Here is a 23311-nt window from a genome sequence, read left to right on the forward strand (position 1 = left end):
CGCGGGTGGGACAGCGGGACAGACCCCAAAAAACGGGACTGTCCCGCGAAAATCGGGACAGTTGGGAGGTATGGGTACTCTATAATGGTTAGCCAAACCTCTGTGGTGTCTGGCCACACCCCCTTTGGAGGCTGGCCACACCTCTAATCCATACTTGCCTACCTGACCCTCTCCATGATAATGTATGATTGCCATCACCTGTGGTGAGCTAGTTAATTGATAAGAAAGGTGTTTCACCACAGGTGATGGCAATCATACATTACCAGGAAAGTCCAGGAACAGAGCATTTTCTCCCTCATGGAGAGGGTCAGGTAGGCAAGTATGCTCTAATCATGGGCCCCTACCACTGCATACCCCCGGCGGGCCCTTCATGCTCCAATCCGACACTGGCCCCGGCAATAAGCAGAGTCGGAGCCGTCAGTCTTAAAGCGGTCTCAGCCGGTTTGCACCCGGGATGTAACCGCATACATATCCCAGGTGCGACCCAGGAAAGCCGTATAACTGAATTGTGCGTGTCTCGGGCGCACGCATGTAGCGAAATGTGAGAATTTAATGATGCGAGTCTGCCTTTTGCAGACTCTCACCTAATTGAATTTCCCCCATATGTACTTATAACATATTATTTATGTATGTTATTTCAGGCATAGGACATAGAAAATGCAGTAACATAACATAAAATGGTCTGTGTGCCAAACAGTACAGACCGGAAGTAAGGCATTATTTGAAAGGGCATGTACGAAGTAGCAGCAGCACTTATTCCAAAGCTCCTCCCTCCCATTGACTACGGTCACATGACACACACAGTGTGAGGGCAGTGACACGCCGGAAGTACAGGCAGCAGTGCGGTGAGAGACCACACACAGCATGGCGGAGAAGAGAGCAAAGCTTCAGCAGCAGCAGCAGGTGAGAGAGAACGTCCATAGACAGCGGCCGTGGGCAGTGTGTGCTGAGTGGGGGCGTCTATCATATCCAGAGCTGCACATGGAGTACATACTATAGGGCATGTACTGTTATAGCTACGAGTCCCATCATCCAGAAGGCATGGGAGCAGTAGTTCCAGCACGAACTGCAGCTCCACTGCCCCTGGGACACTATGAAGCAAAGAATAAATGTAAGAAAAGAGCTGATTGCTGTTGAGACATATTGGGACCAAATCGCATGTCATGCTGGGATATGTAGTTCCACTCTAGCTCTGGAGCCACCAGTTGCTGTTTACTGGCATTGTATGCTGGAACTTCTAGTTCCTCAACAGCTATCACGCTTCTGTTTGTCCATTAAAAACAAAGCTAAGGTTCCACCAAATGAGGGACCAGTAGCAGTTCTTTAAAGCCAGTAGTTTATTTAATAGTCTCCACATGCTAATGATTCAGTTTCACCTGTAATACACAGAAGACCATCAGGTACATCATACAGAGAGCTTACATGAACTTGTTACGCGTTTCACAGGAGCATGGCTCACTTCTTCAGGCGGGATATACCAATGTTTATCAGATGATCAATAATACCCCTTTCACCAACATCCCAGGTACAGCTCTGGTCACTGAACACGGGTTTTACAGCAGGCTGGACTCGGGTTATTGCTGGGGCTTCTCCTCTGCAGGCACTTGGAGATGACATCATCTCCAGGAGCCAGTGAGCGGCTCTCCATAGGGTGTTAACGAGACCCAGCTCGGATTAACTGGGTCAACCGATCACACTGCCCCTTAACCCAGGTCCATCCCTGCTCACTACTCAGGTTAGATTCCTGAGTCACTGGTCCCAGGTTAGGTTTTGGGGTATAACTTATTTAAGTGGTGTAGGAATAGACTGCACTTTGTAAACATAGTGTCAGCAGCGTGACATCTCTGATGCAGGCTGAAAGCCCATGCCCGCTGCAGAGGAGGGCACATCATTTTATGAAGTTATGGGTCTGATTCAGAGATGTACGCAAAGAAGACTGTGTGCAGTGAAGCGATTTTTATTTTTGCTACTGCGCATGTATCTGTCACCTTGGGCATATGCCGCAGTGGTCTTATTGAGTGATTGATAATTGGGGAGCGTTTGTGAGAAATAATGGAGTGGAGGCTCCTACTCAGGCGTATTGCAACCGTTTTGGGGGCGTTTCAGCCTGCAACTGTGATCCTGTAGCACGCTGTTGTGACCGGTTTCGGTATGAAAGATAGTGTCTAGTTAGACAGTCAATAGATAGACACAATATGTTAGACAGACATTATGTCGACAGGGTCAAAAGGTCGACAGGGTCAAAAGGTCGACATGAAAATGGCCGACATGAAAAAGGTAGACACCATGTTTTTTGCATGTTTGTGTGGATAGTTTTGTCATCTGGGACCCCCAATTGTAGAAAGGCATACCCTCGCGGTGCTCGCTTAGCTCGCCACGCTTTGGGCACGGTGTCTCGCTGCGCTCGCCACAAGGTTTATAACCAACTCTATGCCGACATGGATAGAGAAAGTATGAAATAGTCCAAAAACATGTTACATTAAAAATAAATTTGTCTTTCTTTTTTTTTAATGTCGACCTTTTGACCCTGTCGACCTTTTGACCGTCTAATATATGGTGTCTATCTATTGAGTGTCTAACTAGACACTGTCTGTCTATCATGTCACATGACCCCCGCCCATCCCAGGCAGTTGTGGGTTACGGGGCTGAATGCTGGCTTCCGGACACCCTCCCTGCAGTCCCTGGCTGCTGCGGCTGGCGTGGGTCAGTAACTGGAGGTGTCACCACGTCATATGGAGAATTATGTTTCACCTGCCTCAGGCAGGGGAAACAAAATCCCTGATAAGCGCAGTTTTCCGGGGCTGCTGCAGCGAAAACACACAGGTTTTAATGAACCTGTGTGTTTTTGCACAAAAAAATATTATTTTTTTCGGGAGATTGGATACATCGTAAAAAAAATAAAGAAAAGAAATTGGTGAATAATTGCAAAAAACGGTTTGATGCTCCTGATGTTTCCTCGCACCTAATTGGATACCGCCCTTAAGGTCGCTATTAGCCGGATGGTTGCATCTTTGTCAGAGATGCCAGTTATGGGCATCTCAGTACAGCTACCAGCGGATTCAACATTAGTGTATATTTGCACAGCCGCTGTGTACAACTTTGCAGCTGCGGATGCATTTTGGTACATCTTTGAATCAGGCCATATATCGGTTAATGCTGTTCTGTTTATTTGACCTGCACGTAAATTTTTTCTGTTACTTATTTTCCAGGAAACGGATCGAAAAATAGACTGGAGAAAGCAAAAGGAACAACGTAAGGCTTGTGATGAACATGTTACCCTCCGCGCGCTGTACTTACAGCTGTCCTTGGCTTGGATCTGACTATCGCACGTTTTATGTGATTTCTAGGAAAAGAGCTGCGTAAGAAATGGAGAGAAGAGAAAATGGTCCGAAAACTAGAGAAGGCTCAGCAGCAGCAGCAGCAGCAAGAAAAGGAACAGCTGGAACAGGACATGAAACAGACAGGGAATGGTATGACCACAATTATCTATCCACCAGTATGTCACTAAATGCTAGAAAAATGCCTTTACACAACGGGTGTATAATTATTGAATAAGAGCAGAAGTAGTTTGTCAGGGGACTTTTTTTTTGCGTACTGTGGATCACACACTGTCCAGGGGCTCTAGCCAGATTTTTGTTCTTCATGTGCATTAGAAATAGGCACCTTAAACCTAGGGACGCCAATCCCGGGAATCTGGATTGGAAAACGTACAATCCCGGGATTGAGTTGATGGTGTGTGCCCCGACCAGCACAGGCCACACAATAACTTCCCTGTGAGGGTAAGCGGGCGGGTCCCCTTGCTGTGGGCGATCCGGGCTGCCTGCTTGGCTAGCGTCAGTATGCACACCATGACCTCTGACATCACGTCATGCTGAACAGTGCGTACAGCTGGGGGCAGGGGGAGCCGGACAGCATCTGATACTGCTGAAGATGCTCAACGCTGCCTGGAATAAAAAAATTAAATAAATGGAGCCTATTCCCGAAATCCCGGGATCCAATCCTGGACAATTTCAGGCCAAAATCCTGGGATTGGCCACCCTACTTATGACATCATCTCCAAGCGCCAATGAGTCGGCTCTCCATAGGATTTTTAAGGGGCCAATGGTCGGATGATGTGGGTCACCCATTTATACTGCAGCCTTACCTGGGTCCGACCCTGGTAGGTACCTGGGTTGGATTCCTGGGTCATCGAATCATAAATTCAGTTACTTGGTTAATTGCCCTAGATGGGTGTGTGGGTGCACATGTTCATTCTATGCTCGATTGTTTTTTTTTTTCTTGGTTTTTTTTTTTTTTAGATTTTCTAATGAAAGTAAACACATTTTAGAAACGCATGTTCTTAATTTGTTGCACTATTCATACCCATATTGTAATAGATTAGTATTTTAGGCTTAATGGGCCTTTATAATGTATCTGCTGCAGCGCAGTCTCTGTCTGACAGTCCCCGCTGCTCTGTCTGTGTTCTCTCCTCAGGGCGTCAGTACACACTGAGTGTGGCATTGCCCGGCTCTATAATGGATAACGCCCAGTCACCAGAGCTGCGTACGTACCTAGCTGGACAGATTGCCCGAGCGTGCGCCATCTTCTGTGTGGATGAGATTGTGATCTTTGATGAGACGGGAGAAGGATCACAGTATGTGCCATATAGCTACATGTGTATGTGTGTGTATAGATAGTATATGTATATGACTGGTCTGCCTTTGTGCTGCATGTTCTCCATTTCAGAAGTGTGGCGGGGACTTTCGAGGGTGTTGGAAAGAAAGGACAGGCCTGTGTGCAGCTGGTCCGCATACTGCAGTACCTGGAGTGTCCTCAGTAAGTACAGTTGTGTCAGCAGCACCCGTCATAGTGATGTTTATCATTATTATGGGGGTGACTGTTTTTGGACAGTATAGTCTGCATTCACGTGAGCATAACTGCTACATGTTCACAATAAAAATGGATGGCTCGCCTCATATTTGGGCATTATGCCGTTGCTTCATCATATAAATGCTGGATGAGTCCAGACACTACCACTTGATGGCGCCATGTCTGACAGCTAGTAGAGGAGAGAGTTGTCAGCAGGGTGAGTGCAGGAGACTTAGAGGTGTTTTGTAAATGTGGCTTCTCATTGGATTGGCCACAGCTCCTGTCCAATCAGGATTGTCCTTTACAATTTACATAGTGAGTGGAGGTTTGAAGCTTCCTTCCGGTGGCCACTGCCAGCTCTCTCCTCTCTTGGCTCTCCTGGCATTGCTTCAGCAGGGATGGGGGCCGGAAGATCCACAGTAAGGTACTTGGAGAGGGGTGTCCCAAAATAGCGGTGGACAACCTCTTTAATACTACCACATGTGTGTATTCCATTATTACATAATAGTAATAATAATGAAGCCATCTGTGTAGATGGAGTAATTACTTAGACATTGTCCTGCTTAGAAGTTCTTGTTTTCTCTTCCATAGGTATCTAAGAAAATCGTTCTTCCCAAAACATCCTGATTTGCAGTTTGCAGGTACTTACACACTGTATTGTGGGCATAAGTTATACTTGGGTGGTAATTATAGCATTGTTATAATAGGCATGTGTGGTAAACCTTTGCAGGACTCCTGAACCCCCTAGACAGTCCTCACCATGTGAGAATAGATGAAGAGTCTGAGTACCGGGAAGGAGTTGTGTTAGATCGACCAACGAAACCAGGCAAAGGCTCATTCGTCAACTGTGGCATGCGTAAGGTACTAAAGGACCGCTGCAGGCCTGGTTATCAGGCTAGCTTGTATGACAGTGCGACCTGTGATTTCCCGCTCAGTGTGGATGCGCTGCAGCTAGTTGGCTGATGGTACGTGACCTCATTGCTTCTCTTTTCCTGACAGGAGGTGCAGATAGACAAGCAGCTGCAAGCCGGCGTCAGAGTTACTGTTCGATTGCATGAAGAGAAACCAGGTGAATGATGATTGGGCTTTACTGCATTAACATCTCTTCCTCCTCACTTAGGAGATGGTGCTTTCACTAAGCGTGTATAGACCTGTAGGTGGCTTTGTCCATACAAATTTGCATAGGATCTATAAAATGTTCTGTGCAGATGCCCGCATCAATAGCTGAAGCTTTATTTCTTATCCATTTTGTGTTTGGAATACATTTCTTTACATACAGTGCTTTAGTTACTGGGTAGTAGTAAGACCATCCAAGAGGCTGCCAGCTCTGGGTGGCCCCTTCTCAATCAGTCCCCTCTCCCCACTTATATGGATGTTGGCATTTGGAGTTACTGGTTTGCCTTGCTGCACGCTTGCACTGGTTTCTCCACATCAATCAGCTGATGCTTTCTGGAGTCTGGCTAGCGCAGGTGGCACACTAACAGGACAGGGAACCTACCTGCAGACTGTGCCCCCCCCCAGGCTATCTGTGCTTTGCGGCTGCAGGACACCTGCTCCACTTTGCATTGTAGCTGCGGAATCCGTATGGGATCCCGACGGCGAGCGCAGTGTGTCTCCTCGCCGAGCTCACCACACTAATTTATTTGCCCTGTCGAGTGTGGATTCGGGGTCCTGGTTGGGGTTTCGACTGCCCGGGATTCCCATGGATGCCAGGATCCTGACCCTCAGGAAACTAACTGCCTCCAGTAACAGCTATTGCTTTGTTACGGATACTCCTTTATAGTGTGGTGCCTGCACTGCTTAGCTCTGCATTTATGCTGCCAGCCTAAGCTTTATGTATGAATGCTACTATGTTGTTTGCAAGTAGGGGCTGATGCAGAGTTGCAGGCAGGTCTGTTTTGTGGATGGATCGTGTGATATATGGCACTGAAGTGAAGCGCATGGGTGGTCTTCAGTTTGCCGGCGGCCGGAATCCCGACCGTCGGCATACCGACGGCTTTTCTCCCTCTTGGGGGTCCATGACCCCCTTGGAGGGAGAATTGCGCTCGCCCAGCTGTCGGTATGCTGGCCGCCGGGAGCCCGACCGCCGGCATAACATACTACACCCTGTGTGCACACATCTATTGGTGATTCCCAACGCTGAGTTGTGTGTGCGCGGATCTCTTGTACCATGTATTGGGCCTGGGAAAGTGTGTGCTGATAATGAGGATGTCTAATTCCACAAGCGTTCAGGTAGTGGTGGTCCCGCCGCATAGATGTGTGCAAATAAATATACACATTCAGTTCCGTGCGTTCAGTGCGACTGACTTGTACTCTACTGTTCTGTACATCAGCCTCATTGTGAGTTATTAGCAGGGTTCCTTTTGTTTCATCCTTATTCTATAAGTTACATGTCTGACGTTAAGGATGGGCTCAACAAACACTAGTCACCATGGCAACTAAGATTTTAGTCCTGGCCTCCAGGTTTTACAAGAGCCCAGAAAAAATGTATTTAATCGACAAAATGAAAAAAAAAAATGATCAGTTACAAAGTGCTCCTCCTGCATCCCGACCCCTCACAATCTGTACAGTCGGCATGCCGACTTACAGGGACTAGACTCGCTCGTTGGTGTGCACGACGCACATAGAGTGGGAACAAAACCTGGGCTCACCACCGAGCCCGCAAGGGGCTTCGTTTCGCTCGCCCCCCCCCCACCCCACCCTCGCTGGCATTCTAAACCCCGGGATCCCGGCATCGGTATAGAAACCGGCAGGATCCCAAATGCCGGTCATCCATACCCAGCCCTTTCTTCAGCGGGCTGGATGTTGCACCCCCATCTGGAACATCTACATCTTCTGGTGTCTTTCACTTTACCCCAACTACTGGCTTTCTGCCATCCTCATCTGGATATTCTACTACAGAATGACTTACCATGATTTTGGAGCTGAAAGGGTGGCGGTGACTAACCTTAAATCCCCATTTCAGCACCTGGTTTTTGGGAACTTGATTTCATTTTATTAGCTTCTCATCTGAAGCCCATCCTTACACAGCCCCTTTCAGTGGCCTTGGGGACTTTTCTAAAATCCACAGCTGCCTTCAGGCTCTCAAATTCTCCTCATGTCCATTTTAGCTAATAGGGCAAAGGGAAGTGGTCCTCTGAGTCCCAGCCCAGGGTGGTATTGTGGAACTATCAGACTGTCATTGTGAGGTAGATACAAAACCATGTATTTGCTAATGTTTTCAATAGCGTATTTTCTAAGGGGTGTCCAATTCGGGTGTGGATTGTTGGGTCTACAGTCATTAGGTCGACCACTATTGGTCAACACTGACTAGGTCGACACGGTCCGGGAACCCCAATTAGTGCACCGTGTCTTCAATTGCCAGGTTACTATTCCCAATCGTAGTCCACGTGGATCATAAAGTATGAAAAAGTTAAAAGAAAAAATGTGAAATACTTGTGTTGACCTAATGCATGTCAACCAATAGTGGTCAACATAACGAGTGTCGACCTAAAGACCGGATTCTGTCCGATTCTAGGGTTATAGAGAAGAAAAGAAACCACATAGTCCTGTTGCAGGAAACACAAAGGAAAATCTGCGCGGGTCTGGTACAGTGGAGAACTGGGGACTATACCACACAAGTAAGAAAAAAGGGCAGTTCTGTATGAGGGAACATAACATTTAGTCCCTTTTGGGCTGCAAACCCATATTTGGGACGTTCCAACACAAGATTACCAAATATTTACGCGTCGCCAGCATCTGTATTTCTTTATGGTAATATTGCTATGACCATTAAAGGCAGCAGAGCCCTCACGATACATTGAAGCACTGCAATCCTATATAACATGAGGGCTTGAGGTAGGTCTTTGCAGAAAGGTTTCTCTGTTAGCTGGAACAGTTCTCCTGAAATGTGGGGCCAATGGGAAATGGTATCAATCTACCCCAATTTTCAGCAGAGGATTTCATGTTAATTGTTTTTTCTCTAACGTCCTAAGTGGATGCTGGGGACTCCGAAAGGACCATGGGGAATAGCGGCTCCGCAGGAGACTGGGCACAAAAGTAAAAGCTTTAGGACTACCTGGTGTGCACTGGCTCCTCCCCCTATGACCCTCCTCCAAGCCTCAGTTAGATTTTTGTGCCCGAACGAGAAGGGTGCACACTAGGTGGCTCTCCTGAGCTGCTTAGTGAAAAAGTTTAAGTAGGTTTTTTATTTTCAGTGAATCCTGCTGGCAACAGGTTCACTGCACCGAAGGACTAAGGGGAGAAGAAGCGAACTCACCTGCGTGCAGAGTGGATTGGGCTTCTTAGGCTACTGGACATTAGCTCCAGAGGGACGATCACAGGCCCAGCCATGGATGGGTCCCAGAGCCGCGCCGCCGGCCCCCTTACAGAGCCAGAAGACTGAAGAGGTCCGGAAAATCGGCGGCAGAAGACGTCCTGTCTTCAATAAGGTAGCGCACAGCACCGCAGCTGTGCGCCATTGCTCTCAGCACACTTCACACTCCGGTCACTGAGGGTGCAGGGCGCTGGGGGGGGGGCGCCCTGAGACGCAATAAAAACACCTTAGATGGCAAAAAATACATCACATATAGCTCCTGGGCTATATGGATGCATTTAACCCCTGCCAATTTTTCCTTAAAAAAGCGGGAGAAAGGCCGCCGAGAAGGGGGCGGAGCCTATCTCCTCAGCACACTGGCGCCATTTTCCCTCACAGCTCCGTTGGAGGGAAGCTTCCTGACTCTCCCCTGCAGTCCTGCACTACAGAAACAGGGTAAAACAAGAGAGGGGGGGCACTAAATTGGCAGATAAATCTATACAGCAGCTATATAAGGGAAAAACACTTATATAAGGTTATCCCTATATATATATATATATATATATATATATATATATATATATATATATATATATATATATATATTATAGCTAGCGCTCTGGTGTGTCCTGGCAAACTCTCCCTCTGTCTCCCCAAAGGGCTAGTGGGGTCCTGTCCTCTATCAGAGCATTCCCTGTGTGTGTGCTGTGTGTCGGTACGTTGTGTCGACATGTATGAGGAGGAAAATGGTATGGAGGCGGAGCAATTGCCTGTAATAGTGATGTCACCCCCTAGGGAGTCGAAACCTGACTGGATGGTCTTATGGAAGGAATTACGTGATAGTGTCAGCACTTTACAAAAGACTGTTGACGGCATGAGACAGCCGGCAAATCAGTTATTACCTGTACAGGCGTCTCAAACACCGTCAGGGGCTCTAAAGCGCCCGTTACCTCAGATGGTCGACCCAGACACGGACACTGACTCCAGTGTCGACGGTGAGGAAACAAACGTATTTTCCAGTAGGGCCACACGTTACATGATCACGGCAATGAAGGAGGTTTTGAACATTTCTGATACTACAAGTACCACAAAAAAGGGTATTATGTGGGGTGTGAAAAAACTACCTGTAGTTTTTCCTGAATCAGATGAATTAAATGAGGTGTGTGATGAAGCGTGGGTTTCCCCCGATAAAAAAACTGCTAATTTCTAAAAAATTATTGGCATTATACCCTTTCCCGCCAGAGGTTAGGGCGCGTTGGGAAACACCCCCTAGGGTAGATAAGGCGCTCACACGCTTATCAAAACAAGTGGCGTTACCGTCTCCTGATACGGCCGCCCTCAAGGAACCAGCTGATAGGAAGCTGGAAAATATCCTAAAAAGTATATACACACATACTGGTATTATACTGCGACCAGCAATCGCCTCAGCCTGGATGTGCAGTGCTGGGGTGGCTTGGTCGGATTCCCTGACTGAAAATATTGATACCCTGGACAGGGACAATATATTATTGACTATAGAGCATTTAAAGGATGCATTTCTATATATGCGAGATGCACAGAGGGATATTTGCACTCTGGCATCAAGAGTAAGTGCGCTGTCCATTTCTGCCAGAAGAGGGTTATGGACGCGACAGTGGTCAGGTGATGCGGATTCCAAACGGCATATGGAAGTATTGCCGTATAAAGGGGAGGAGTTATTTGGGGTCGGTCTATCGGACCTGGTGGCCACGGCAACGGCTGGGAAATCCACCTTTTTACCCCAAGTCACCTCTCAGCAGAAAAAGACACCGTCTTTTCAGGCTCAGTCCTTTCGTCCCCATAAGGGCAAGCGGGCAAAAGGCCACTCATATCTGCCCCGGGGCAGAGGAAGGGGAAAAAGACTGCAGCAGGCAGCCTCTTCCCAGGAACAGAAGCCCTCCCCCGCTTCTGCCAAGTCCTCAGCATGACGCTGGGGCCTTACAAGCGGACTCAGGCACAGTGGGGGCCCGTCTCAAGAATTTCAGCGCGCAGTGGGCTCACTCGCAAGTGGACCCCTAGATGCTGCAGGTAGTATCTCAGGGGTACAAATTGGAATTCGAGACGTCTCCCCCTCGCCGGTTCCTGAAGTCTGCTTTACCAACGTCTCCCTCCGACAGGGAGGCGGTATTGGAAGCCATTCACAAGCTGTATTCCCAGCAGGTGATACTCAAGGTACCCCTCCTACAACAGGGAAAGGGGTATTATTCCACGCTGTTTGTGGTACCGAAGCCGGACGGCTCGGTGAGACCTATTTTAAATCTGAAATCCTTGAACACTTACATACAAAGGTTCAAATTCAAGATGGAGTCACTCAGAGCAGTGATAGCGAACCTGGAAGAAGGGGACTATATGGTGTCTCTGGACATCAAGGATGCTTACCTCCATGTCCCAATTTGCCCTTCTCACCAAGGGTACCTCAGGTTTGTGGTACAGAACTGTCACTATCAGTTTCAGACGCTGCCGTTTAGATTGTCCACGGCACCCCGGGTCTTTACCAAGGTAATGGCCGAAATGATGATTCTTCTTCGAAGAAAAGGCGTCTTAATTATCCCTTACTTGGACGATCTCCTGATAAGGGCAAGGTCCAGAGAACAGTTAGAGGTCGGAGTAGCACTATCTCAAGTAGTACTACGACAGCACGGGTGGATTCTAAATATTCCAAAATCGCAGCTGATTCCGACGACACGTCTGCTGTTCCTAGGGATGATTCTGGACACAGTCCAGAAAAAGGTGTTTCTCCCGGAGGAGAAAGCCAGGGAGTTATCCGACCTAGTCAGGAACCTCCTAAAACCAGGCCAAGTGTCAGTGCATCAATGCACAAGGGTCCTGGGAAAAATGGTGGCTTCTTACGAAGCGATTCCATTCGGCAGATTCCACGCAAGAACTTTTCAGTGGGATCTGCTGGACAAATGGTCCGGATCGCATCTTCAAATGCATCAGCGGATAACCCTGTCTCCAAGGACAAGGGTGTCTCTCCTGTGGTGGTTACAGAGTGCTCATCTTCTAGAGGGCCGCAGATTCGGCATTCAGGACTGGGTCCTGGTGACCACGGATTCCAGCCTGAGAGGCTGGGGAGCAGTCACACAGGGAAGAAATTTCCAGGGCTTGTGGTCAAGCATGGAAACGTCACTTCACATAAATATCCTGGAACTAAGGGCCATTTACAATGCCCTAAGTCAGGCAAGGCCTCTGCTTCAGGGTCAGCTGGTGTTGATCCAGTCGGACAACATCACGGCAGTCGCCCACGTAAACAGACAGGGCGGCACAAGAAGCAGGAGGGCAATGACGGAAGTTGCAAGGATTCTTCGCTGGGCGGAAAATCATGTGATAGCACTGTCAGCAGTGTTCATTCCGGGAGTGGACAACTTGGAAGCAGACTTCCTCAGCAGACACGACCTCCACACGGGGGAGTGGGGACTTCACCCAGAAGTCTTCCACATGATTGTGAACCGTTGGGAAAAACCAAAGGTGGACATGATGGCGTCCCGCCTCAACAAAAAACTGGACAGATATTGCGTCAGGTCAAGGGACCCTCAGGCAATAGCTGTGGACGCTCTGGTAACACCGTGGGTGTACCAGTAAGTGTATGTGTTCCCCCCTCTGCCTCTCATACCAAGGTACTGAGAATCATAAGAAGGAGAGGAGTAAGCTATACTCGTAGCTCCGGATTGGCCAAGAAGGACTTGGTACCCGGAACTTCAAGAGATGCTCACGGAGGACCCGTGGCCTCTACCTCTAAGAAAGGACCTGCTCCAGCAGGGACCCTGTCTGTTCCAAGACTTACCGCGGCTGCGGTTGAACGCCGGATCCTGAAGGAAAAAGGCATTCCGGATGAAGTCATCCCTACCCTGATCAAAGCCAGGAAGGATGTAACTGTGCAACATTATCACCGTATTTGGCGTAAATATGTTGCGTGGTGTGAGGCCAGGAAGGCCTCTACAGAGGAATTTCAACTGGGTCGTTTCCTGCATTTCCTGCAAACAGGACTGTCTATGGGCCTAAAAATAGGGTCCATTAAGGTTCAAATTTCGGCCCTGTCGATATTCTTCCAGAAAGAACTAGCTTCAGTTCCTGAAGTTCAGACGTTTGTCAAGGGGGTACTGCATATACAGCCTCCTTTTGTGCCTCCAGTGGCACCTTGGGATCTCAATGTAGTTTTGGGGTTCCTAAAATCACATTGGTTTGAACCACTCACCACTGTGGACTTAAAATATCTCACATGGAAAGTGGTAATGCTGTTAGCCCTGGCTTCAGCCAGGCGTGTCTCAGAATTGGCGGCTTTATCCTATAAAAGCCCTTACCTAATTTTTCATACGGACAGGGCAGAATTGAGGACTCGTCCTCAATTTCTCCCTAAGGTGGTTTCAGCGTTTCACTTAAACCAGCCTATTGTGGTACCTGCGGCTACTATGGACTTGGAGGATTCCAAGTTACTGGACGTAGTCAGGGCCCTGAAAATATATGTTTCCAGGACGGCTGGAGTCAGAAAATCTGACTCGCTGTTTATCCTGTATGCACCCAACAAGCTGGGTGCTCCTGCTTCTAAGCAGACTATTGCTCGTTGGATTTGTAGTACAATTCAGCTTGCACATTCTGTGGCAGGCCTGCCACAGCCAAAATCTGTAAAAGCCCATTCCACAAGGAAGGTGGGCTCATCTTGGGCGGCTGCCCGAGGGGTCTCGGCTTTACAACTTTGCCGAGCAGCTACTTGGTCAGGGGCAAACACGTTTGCTAAATTCTACAAATTTGATACCCTGGCTGAGGAGAACCTGGAGTTCTCTCATTCGGTGCTGCAGAGTCATCCGCACTCTCCCGCCCGTTTGGGAGCTTTGGTATAATCCCCATGGTCCTTTCGGAGTCCCCAGCATCCACTTAGGACGTTAGAGAAAATAAGAATTTACTTACCGATAATTCTATTTCTCATAGTCCGTAGTGGATGCTGGGCGCCCATCCCAAGTGCGGATTGTCTGCAATACTTGTACATAGTTATTGTTACAAAAATCGGGTTATTGTTGTGAGCCATCTTTCAGAGGCTCCTCTGTTATCATGCTGTTAACTGGGTTCAGATCACAAGTTATATGGTGTGATTGGTGTGGCTGGTATGAGTCTTACCCGGGATTCAAAATCCTTCCTTATTGTGTACGCTCGTCCGGGCACAGTATCCTAACTGAGGCTTGGAGGAGGGTCATAGGGGGAGGAGCCAGTGCACACCAGGTAGTCCTAAAGCTTTTACTTTTGTGCCCAGTCTCCTGCGGAGCCGCTATTCCCCATGGTCCTTTCGGAGTCCCCAGCATCCACTACGGACTATGAGAAATAGAATTATCGGTAAGTAAATTCTTATTTTTTTTTTTTTTGTCTTCTAGAGCAGAAAGTGCGGAAAGGAACTGCGGTGTCCCCACAGCATCCACGGACGGAGGGCGGCATCTACTGGGGGTACAGAGTGAGGCTGGCATCCTGCCTTAGTGAGTAGTAGAGTTCACTCACGATCCCATCATCTGTAGACCAGGCAGGCGTGTGACATCGTTTGATGATCTTTTGTCGTAGGTGCTGTTTTCACGGAGTGTCCCTTTAAGGACGGATACGACCTCTCTATTGGAACATCGGAAAGGGGACGTGACTTGGAGGCTGTGACCCTCCCAGAATTCAGGTGACTGCGGGGATATCCTGTTCCTTGAACAATAATACATATAGGGACATGTATACTGGTTAGAAAGTAGGGTATAAGTATTTCTATTTTGTATGTTGTAGAATGTTCTGTTATTCTATGAGGTTTGTTCTGCTTCTAGACCCTATTGTCTCTGCACATGTGCATTGTCTCATTGGTAGACTGACAAATTGGCCTGCTGTTCTAAAAAAAAACTAGAGCTTTGATGTGGTTATAGGTCACACACTCCTCTCAGGAGAATCATTAAATGCATGGACTGGCGTTGTGGCCATCTGCCAAACCATGTGGTCTTACATGGAGCTTTCCTATCCATAGGTGCCTGTATAGAAGGCAGGAGGAGTCTCTAAAGTGAAAACTTGCTAGTTACGCTCATGATCGGACAAAACCTTAATGGCTAACACTCTGCTAATGGTCCAACCTTGGGTCGTCAGTGTCCCTTAGATTCTCTCCCAAACTGAAACAAGGTTCTGATGCTATGGATGCTGCCCTCTACTGGTGACACTAGGATTTTACATTCTTGTTTTATGTCGCCAGGCATGCCCTGGTTGTATTTGGAGGTCTCAAAGGATTGGAAGCCAGTGTGGACAGTGACCAGAACCTGGACATTCAAGAGCCCGGCATCCTATTTAACCATTATCTGAACACATGTCCCGGACAAGGCAGTCGCACCATTAGAACGGAGGTTAGTTAAAGACAGGGATTCTGGAAGTCATTGTAATAATACATGTGATGTAGTTACTCAAGTACATGCACGGACCATAGTCTGTAGAATGTCTGTTCTAGTGGTAGGCAAAAGTAGTCAGTACTAACGTTAGAGATTGACTGTTGGAGCAGCCTGCTAACTATACTAGGGCCTAGATGGCATAGTGTGGCCCTCCAGATCATAATCTATTTTCCCCTCTTCATGTCCACTCTCTAGTGATTGTGGCATAGAAGTTCCAGCACACAACATTCACACAACCTGCACAGAAGGCAGCTCCTGATTGGGTAGCTGTGTTGTCTCCGCTGAGAGACATTCAATTTGCCGGCTGTCTGGATTCCAGCTGTCTGGATACCGGCTGTCAGGAGACCGATACCAGAATCTCAACACCCGGTAAAATAACAGCTGGCAGAACCCCCACTTGGGTGGTGGTCCACGCCACCACCCGAGGGGGAATTGGTTGCCACCGGATCCAAAGCATGGCGAGCCCGCAAGGGGACAGACTGTGATCGCTGCCGGTATTCCAGCTGTCGGGATCCCAGCGTCGGTCTCTGCCCGCCGGGATCCCGACAGCCGGGACATCATACCAAATCTGTCTCCGCCATGTGCACCTGTGTGATCAATGACATATTTACTAGTTGCTGGAGATATTAAAGCATTGTACAGCGCTGCTCTGTGGCCATAGTGTGGATATAGTACTCCCAGTTGAATCTATGGTGGTCATTCCGAGTTGTTCGCTCGCTAACAGTTTTTAGCAGCCGTGTAAACGCTATGCCGCCTCCCACAGGGAGTGTATTTTAGCTTAGCAGAAGTGCGAACGAAAGGATCGCAGAGCGGCTACAAAGTTTGGGGGTATTTTTGTGCAGTTTCAGAGTAGCTCAATACCTACTCAGCGTTTGCAATTACTTCAGACTATTCAGTTCCTGTTTTGACGTCACAAACACACCCTGCGTTCGCCCAGCCACGCCTGCGTTTTTCCTGGCACGCCTGCGTTTTTTCGAACACTCCCTGAAAACGGTCAGTTGACACCCAGAAACACCCTCTTCCTGTCAATCACTCTGCGGCCAGCAGTGCGACTGAAAAGCTTTGCTAGACCCTGTGTGAAACTACATCGTTCGTTGTAATAGTATGTCGCGCATGCGTAGAAGTGCCGTTTTTTTGCCTCATCGCTGCACAGCGAACGAATGCAGCTAGCGATCAACTCGGAATGACCACCTATGTGTATTAGGAATTTTGCAACCCTATGATATCCCATCACTGGCTAACTGCTTATATTGTAATGCTGCGGTCAGGAGCTAGCCGTACAATATACAGAAAGTAGTAGAACACCCATAGTATTATGGCTGGCTATAACTATATGTTGTAATATCTCTGGATCTTTGTATACTGATGATCTCCGTTCTCATGAATACTGGCTGAGCCCACACAAGTAACTGCTTCTTCTATGTGTATGTATAAAGGGTCACACCCATCTGGTGGCATACATCCCTCTCTTACAAGGCAGAAGACTAGCTTTTATTTCTCTGACGTCCTAAGTGGATGCTGGGGACTCCGTCAGGACCATGGGGATTAGCGGCTCCGCAGGAGACAGGGCACAAAAGTAAAAGCTTTAGGATCAGGTGGTGTGCACTGGCTCCTCCCCCTATGACCCTCCTCCAAGCCTCAGTTAGATTTTTGTGCCCGGCCGAGAAGGGTGCAATCTAGGTGGCTCTCCTAAAGAGCTGCTTAGAGTAAAAGTTTGTTAGGTTTTTTATTTTCAGTGAGTCCTGCTGGCAACAGGCTCACTGCTACGAGGGACTTAGGGGAGAGAAGTGAACTCACCTGCGTGCAGGATGGATTGGCTTCTTAGGCTACTGGACACCATTAGCTCCAGAGGGAGTCGGAACACAGGTCTCACCCTGGGGTTCGTCCCGGAGCTGCGCCGCCGACCCCCCTTGCAGATGCCGAAAAGTGAAGGTCCAGAAACGGCGGCAGAAGACTCTTCAGTCTTCATAAGGTAGCGCACAGCACTGCAGCTGTGCGCCATTGTTGTCAGCACACTTCATAGCAGCGGTCACTGAGGGTGCAGGGCGCTGGGGGGGGGCGCCCTGGGCAGCAATGATAGTACCTTATTCTGGCTAAAAATACATCACATATAGCCCCTGGGGGCTATATGGATGTATTTAACCCCTGCCAGGTCTCAGAAAAACGGGAGAAGAAGCCCGCCGAAAAGGGGGCGGGGCCTATTCTCCTCAGCACACAGCGCCATTTTCCCTCACAGAAATGCTGGTGGGAAGGCTCCCAGGCTCTCCCCTGCACTGCACTACAGAAACAGGGTTAAAACAGAGAGGGGGCGCACTTATTTGGCGATATGTGTGTGTGTATATATATATATATATATATATATATATATATATATATATATATATATATATATATATATATATATATATATATATATATATATATATATATATATATATATATATATATATATATATATATATATATATATATATATATATATATATATATATATATATATATATATATATATATATATATATATATATATATATATATATATATATATATATATATATATGGGTCCTGTCCTCTATCAGAGCATTCCCTGTGTGTGTGCTGTGTGTCGGTACGTGTGTGTCGACATGTATGAGGACGATGTTGGTGAGGAGGCGGAGCAATTGCCTGAAATGGTGATGTCACTCTCTAGGGAGTCGACACCGGAATGGATGGCTTATTTAAGGAATTACGTGATAATGTCAACACGCTGCAAGGTCGGTTGACGACATGAGACGGCCGGCAAACAAATTAGTACCTGTCCAGGCGTCTCAAACACCGTCAGGGGCTGTAAAACGCTCATTTACATCAGTCGGTCGACACAGACACGGACACTGACTCCAGTGTCGACGGTGAAGAAACAAACGTATTTTCCTTTAGGGCCACACGTTACATGTTAAGGGCAATGAAGGAGGTGTTACATATTTCTGATACTACAAGTACCACAAGAAGGGTATTATGTGGGGTGTGAAAAAACTACCTGTAGTTTTTCCTGAATCAGATAAATTAAATGAAGTGTGTGATGATGCGTGGGTTTCCCCCGATAGAAAATTATTGGCGGTATACCCTTTCCCGCCAGAAGTTAGGGCGCGTTTGGAAACACCCTTTAGGGTGGATAAGGCGCTCACACGCTTATCAAAACAAGTGGCGGTACCGTCTCCAGATAGGGCCGCCCTCAAGGAGCCAGCTGAGAGGCTGGAAAATATCCTAAAAAGGTATATACACACATACTGGTGTTATACTGCGACCAGCGATCGCCTCAGCCTGGATGTGCAGCGCTGGGGTGGCTTGGTCGGATTCCCTGACTGAAAATATTGATACCCTTGACAGGGACAGTATTTTATTGACTATAGAGCATTTAAAGATGCATTTCTATATATGCGAGATGCACAGAGGGATATTTGCACTCTGGCATCAAGAGTAAGTGCGATGTCCATATCTGCCAGAAGATGTTTATGGACACGACAGTGGTCAGGTGATGCAGATTCCAAACGGCACATGGAAGTATTGCCGTATAAAGGGGAGGAGTTATTTGGGGTCGGTCCATCGGACCTGGTGGCCTCGGCAACAGCTGGAAAATCCACTTTTTTTTTTTACCCCAAATCACATCTCAGCAGAAAAAGACACCGTCTTTTCAGCCTCAGTCCTTTCGTCCCCATAAGGGCAAGCGGGCAAAAGGCCAGTCATATCTGCCCAGGGATAGAGGAAAGGGAAGAAGACTGCAGCAGGCAGCCCATTCCCAGGAACAGAAGCCCTCCACAGCTTCTGCCAAGTCCTCAGCATGACGCTGGGGCCGTACAAGCGGACTCAAGTGCGGTGGGGGGTCGTCTCAAGAGTTTCAGCGCGTAGTGGGCTCACTCGCAAGTGGACCCCTGGATCCTACAAGTAGTATCCCAGGGGTACAGACTGGAAATTCGAGACGTCTCCCCCTCGCAGGCTCCTGATGTCTGCTTTACCAACGTCTTCCTCCGACAGGGAGGCAGTATTGGAAACAATTCACAAGCTGTATTCCCAGCAGGTGATAATCAAAGTACCCCTCCTACAACAAGGAAAGGGGTATTATTCCACACTATGTTGTGGTACTGAAGCCAGACGGCTCGGTGAGACCTATTCTAAATGGGAAATCTTTGAACACTTACATACAAAGGTTCAAATCAAGATGGAGTCACTCAGAGCAGTGATAGCGAACCAGGAAGAAGGGGACTATATGGTGTCCCTGGACATCAAGGATGCTTACCTCCATGTCCCAAATTGCCCTTCTCACCAAGGGTACCTCAGGTTCGTGGTACGGAACTGTCACTATCAGTTTCAGACGCTGCCGTTTGGATTGTCCACGGCACCCCGGGTCTTTACCAAAGTTAATGGCCGAAATGATGATTCTTCTTCAAAGAAAAGGCGTCTTAATTATCCCTTACTTGGACGATCTCCTGATAAGGGCAAGGTCCAGAGAACAGTTGGAAGTCGGAGTAGCACTATCTCAAGTAGTTCTACGACAGCACGGGTGGATTCTAAATATCCAAAATCGCAGCCGTTTCCGACGACACGTCTGCTGTTCCTAGGGATGGTTCTGGACACAGTCCAGAAAAAGGTGTTTCTCCCGGAGGAGAAAGCCAGGGAGTTATCCGAGCTAGTCAGGAACCTCCTAAAACCAGGAAAAGTGTCAGTGCATCATTGCACAAGAGTCCTGGGAAAAATGGTGGCTTATTACGAAGCGATTCCATTCGGCAGATTCCACGCAAGAACTTTTCAGTGGGATCTGCTGGACAAATGGTCCGGATCGCATTTTCAGATGCATCAGCGGCTAACCCTGTCTCCAGGGACAGGGGTGTCTCTCCTGTGGTGGTTACAGAGTGCTCATCTTCTAGAGGGCCGCAGATTCGGCATTCAGGATTGGATGCTGGTGACCACGGAGGCCAGCCTGAGAGGCTGGGGAGCAGTCACACAGGGAAAAAATTTCCAGGGAGTGATCAAGTCTGGAGATTTTTCTCCACATAAATATACTGGAGCTAAGGGCAATTTACAATGCTCTAAACTTAGCAAGACCTCTGCTTCAAGGTCAGCCGGTATTGATCCAGTGGGACAACATCACGGCAGTCGCCCACGTAAACAGACAGGGCGGCACAAGAAGCAGGAGGGCAATGGCAGAAACTGCAAGGATTTTTCGCTGGGCGGAAAATCATGTGATAGCACTGTCAGCAGTGTTCATTCCGGGAGTGGACAACTGGGAAGCAGACTTCCTCAGCAGGCACAACCTCCACCCGGGAGAGTGGGGACTTCATCGGGAAGTCTTCCACATGATTGTGAACCGTTGGAAAAGACCAAAGGTGGACATGATGGCGTCCCGCCTGAACAAAAAACTGGACAAGTATTGCGCCAGGTCAAAAGACCCTCAGGCAATAGCTGTGGACGTTCTGGTAACACCGTGGGTGTACCAGTCGGTGTATGTCTTCCCTCCTCTGCTTCTCATACCCAAGGTATTGAGAATTATAAGACGTAGAGGAGTAAGAACTATACTCGTGGCTCCGGATTGGCCAAGAAGGACTTGGTACCCGGAACTTCAAGAGATGCTCACAGAGGACTCATGGCCTCTGCCGCTAAGAAGGGACTTGCTTCAGCAAGTACCATGTCTGTTCCAAGACTTACCGCGGCTGTGTTTGACGGCATGGCGGTTGAACGCCGGATCCTAAGGGAAAAAGGCATTCCGGAAGAGGTCATTCCTAACCTGGTCAAAGCCAGGAAGGAGGTGACCGCACAACATTATCACCACATGTGGCGAAAATATGTTGCGTGGTGTGAGGCCAGGAAGGCCCCATGAAGAAATTTCAACTCGGTCGTTTCCTGCATTTCCTGCAAACAGGAGTGTCTATGGGCCTCAAATTGGGGTCCATTAAGGTTCAAATTTCGGCCCGGTCGATTTTCTTCCAGAAAGAATTGGCTTCAGTTCCTGAAGTCCAGAAGTTTGTCAAGGGAGTACTGCATATACAACCCCCTTTTTGTGCCTCCAGTGGCACTGTGGGATCTCAACGTAGTTCTGGGATTCCTAAAATCACATTGGTTTAAACCGCTCAAATCTGTGGATTTGAAATATCTCACAGGGAAAGTGACCATGCTGTTGGCCCTGGCCTCGGCCAGGCGAGTGTCAGAATTGGCGGCGTTTGTCTCAAAAAGCCCATATCTGATTGTCCATTCGGACAGGGCAGAGCTGCGGACTCATCCCCAGTTTCTCCCTAAGGTGGTGTCAGTGTTTCACCCGAACCAGCTTATTGTGGTACCTGCGGCTACTAGGGACTTGGAGGACTCCAAGTTGCTAGATGTTGTCAGGGCCCTGAAAATATAGTTTCCAGGACGGCTGGAGTCAGGAAGACTGACTTGCTGTTATCCTGTATGTACCCAACAAACTGGGTTCTCTTGCTTCTAAGCAGACGATTGCTAGTTGGATGTGTAGTACAATTCAGCTTGCCCATTCTGTGGCAGGCCTGCCACAGCCAAAATATGTAAATGGCCATTCCACAAGTATGGTGGGCTCATCTTGGGCGGCTGCCCGAGGGGTCTCGGCTTTACAACTTTGCCGAGCTGATACTTGGTCAGGGGCACACCCTGACTGAGGAGGACCTGGAGTTCTCTCATTCGGTGCTGCAGAGTCATCCGCACTCTCCCGCCCGTTTGGGAGCTTTGGTATAATCCCCATGGTCCTGACGGAGTCCCCAGCATCCACTTAGGACGTCAGAGAAAATAAGAATTTACTTACCGATAATTCTATTTCTCGTAGTCCGTAGTGGATGCTGGGCGCCCATCCCAAGTGCGGATTGTCTGCAATACTTGTACATAGTTATTGTTACAAAAATCGGGTTATTATTGTTGTGAGCCATCTTTTCAGAGGCTCCGCTGTTATCATGCTGTTAACTGGGTTCAGATCACAGGTTGTACAGTGTGATTGGTGTGGCTGGTATGAGTCTTACCCGGGATTCAAAATCCTTCCTTATTGTGTACGCTCGTCCGGGCACAGTATCCTAACTGAGGCTTGGAGGAGGGTCATAGGGGGAGGAGCCAGTACACACCACCTGATCCTAAAGCTTTTACTTTTGTGCCCTGTCTCCTGCGGAGCCGCTAATCCCCATGGTCCTGACGGAGTCCCCAGCATCCACTACGGACTACGAGAAATAGAATTATCGGTAAGTAAATTCTTATTTCCCCCCCCTCTCTCTCTCTAGGAAGCCATACTGATCTCACTGGCGACACTGAAGCCGAGAATAGAAGCAGCAGTCTTCAAGGCCAAAGAAAGTTGAACATCGCTCTGTTTGGGAACTTTTTAATCTGCCAGCAAGCTATCGAATGGACACTGGATTTGTGACCAAAATCATCTTGAGATTTTAATTTGTTTTCTAGAAAAACTGCAGCGTACCGGTATATTGGTTCGATATCTTACTATGCCTGTGGACTGATGATACAACCAAGTCCTCAACTAAATAATTTTGATACACTCTTCTGGATTTGTCATATTGATTTTTAAACTCAAAGGGCGGAATTCAAATGTAATTTGCGCCGGCAGCCAACAGATGGTGTCCAACGGAGCTATTCAATTGTAGCTCCATTTGGGTGCGATCGGCTGCTGGTGCTGGCAGTTCAGCTCGCAGGCCCGATGGGGTGTGAGCTGCAATGTGTGAAAAGTGACCTATTTGGGTGCTCCAACTGCATTTTGTTTGGTCAGGATTCCTGCATTACATGG

General features: G+C 48.1%; 1 protein-coding gene across 3 annotated transcripts; it reads left to right on the forward strand.

Annotated features, from left to right (window-relative positions):
* Window positions 1-627: 627 nt before the first annotated feature.
* SPOUT1 (SPOUT domain containing methyltransferase 1) lies at window positions 628-23071 on the forward strand. Of its 3 annotated transcripts, none has more exons than XM_063936447.1 (12): window positions 628-903; window positions 3210-3252; window positions 3348-3470; window positions 4474-4633; window positions 4726-4815; window positions 5440-5489; window positions 5579-5709; window positions 5848-5917; window positions 14524-14622; window positions 14705-14807; window positions 15360-15507; window positions 22797-23071. In XM_063936447.1, exons 1-12 carry the CDS (start codon window positions 865-867, stop codon window positions 22869-22871), a joined length of 1131 nt encoding a protein of 376 aa, XP_063792517.1. In that variant the 5' UTR covers window positions 628-864; the 3' UTR covers window positions 22872-23071. The 3 variants fall into 3 exon arrangements, with proteins under 3 accessions (XP_063792517.1, XP_063792518.1, XP_063792519.1); XM_063936448.1 differs by having other exon boundaries at window positions 629-894; window positions 3207-3252; XM_063936449.1 differs by lacking the exon at window positions 628-903 and adding an exon at window positions 1079-1111.
* Window positions 23072-23311: the final 240 nt, after the last annotated feature.

Source organism: Pseudophryne corroboree, chromosome 8 (assembly GCF_028390025.1).
Source record: "Pseudophryne corroboree isolate aPseCor3 chromosome 8, aPseCor3.hap2, whole genome shotgun sequence".
Classification (NCBI taxonomy): Eukaryota; Metazoa; Chordata; class Amphibia; order Anura; family Myobatrachidae; genus Pseudophryne; species Pseudophryne corroboree.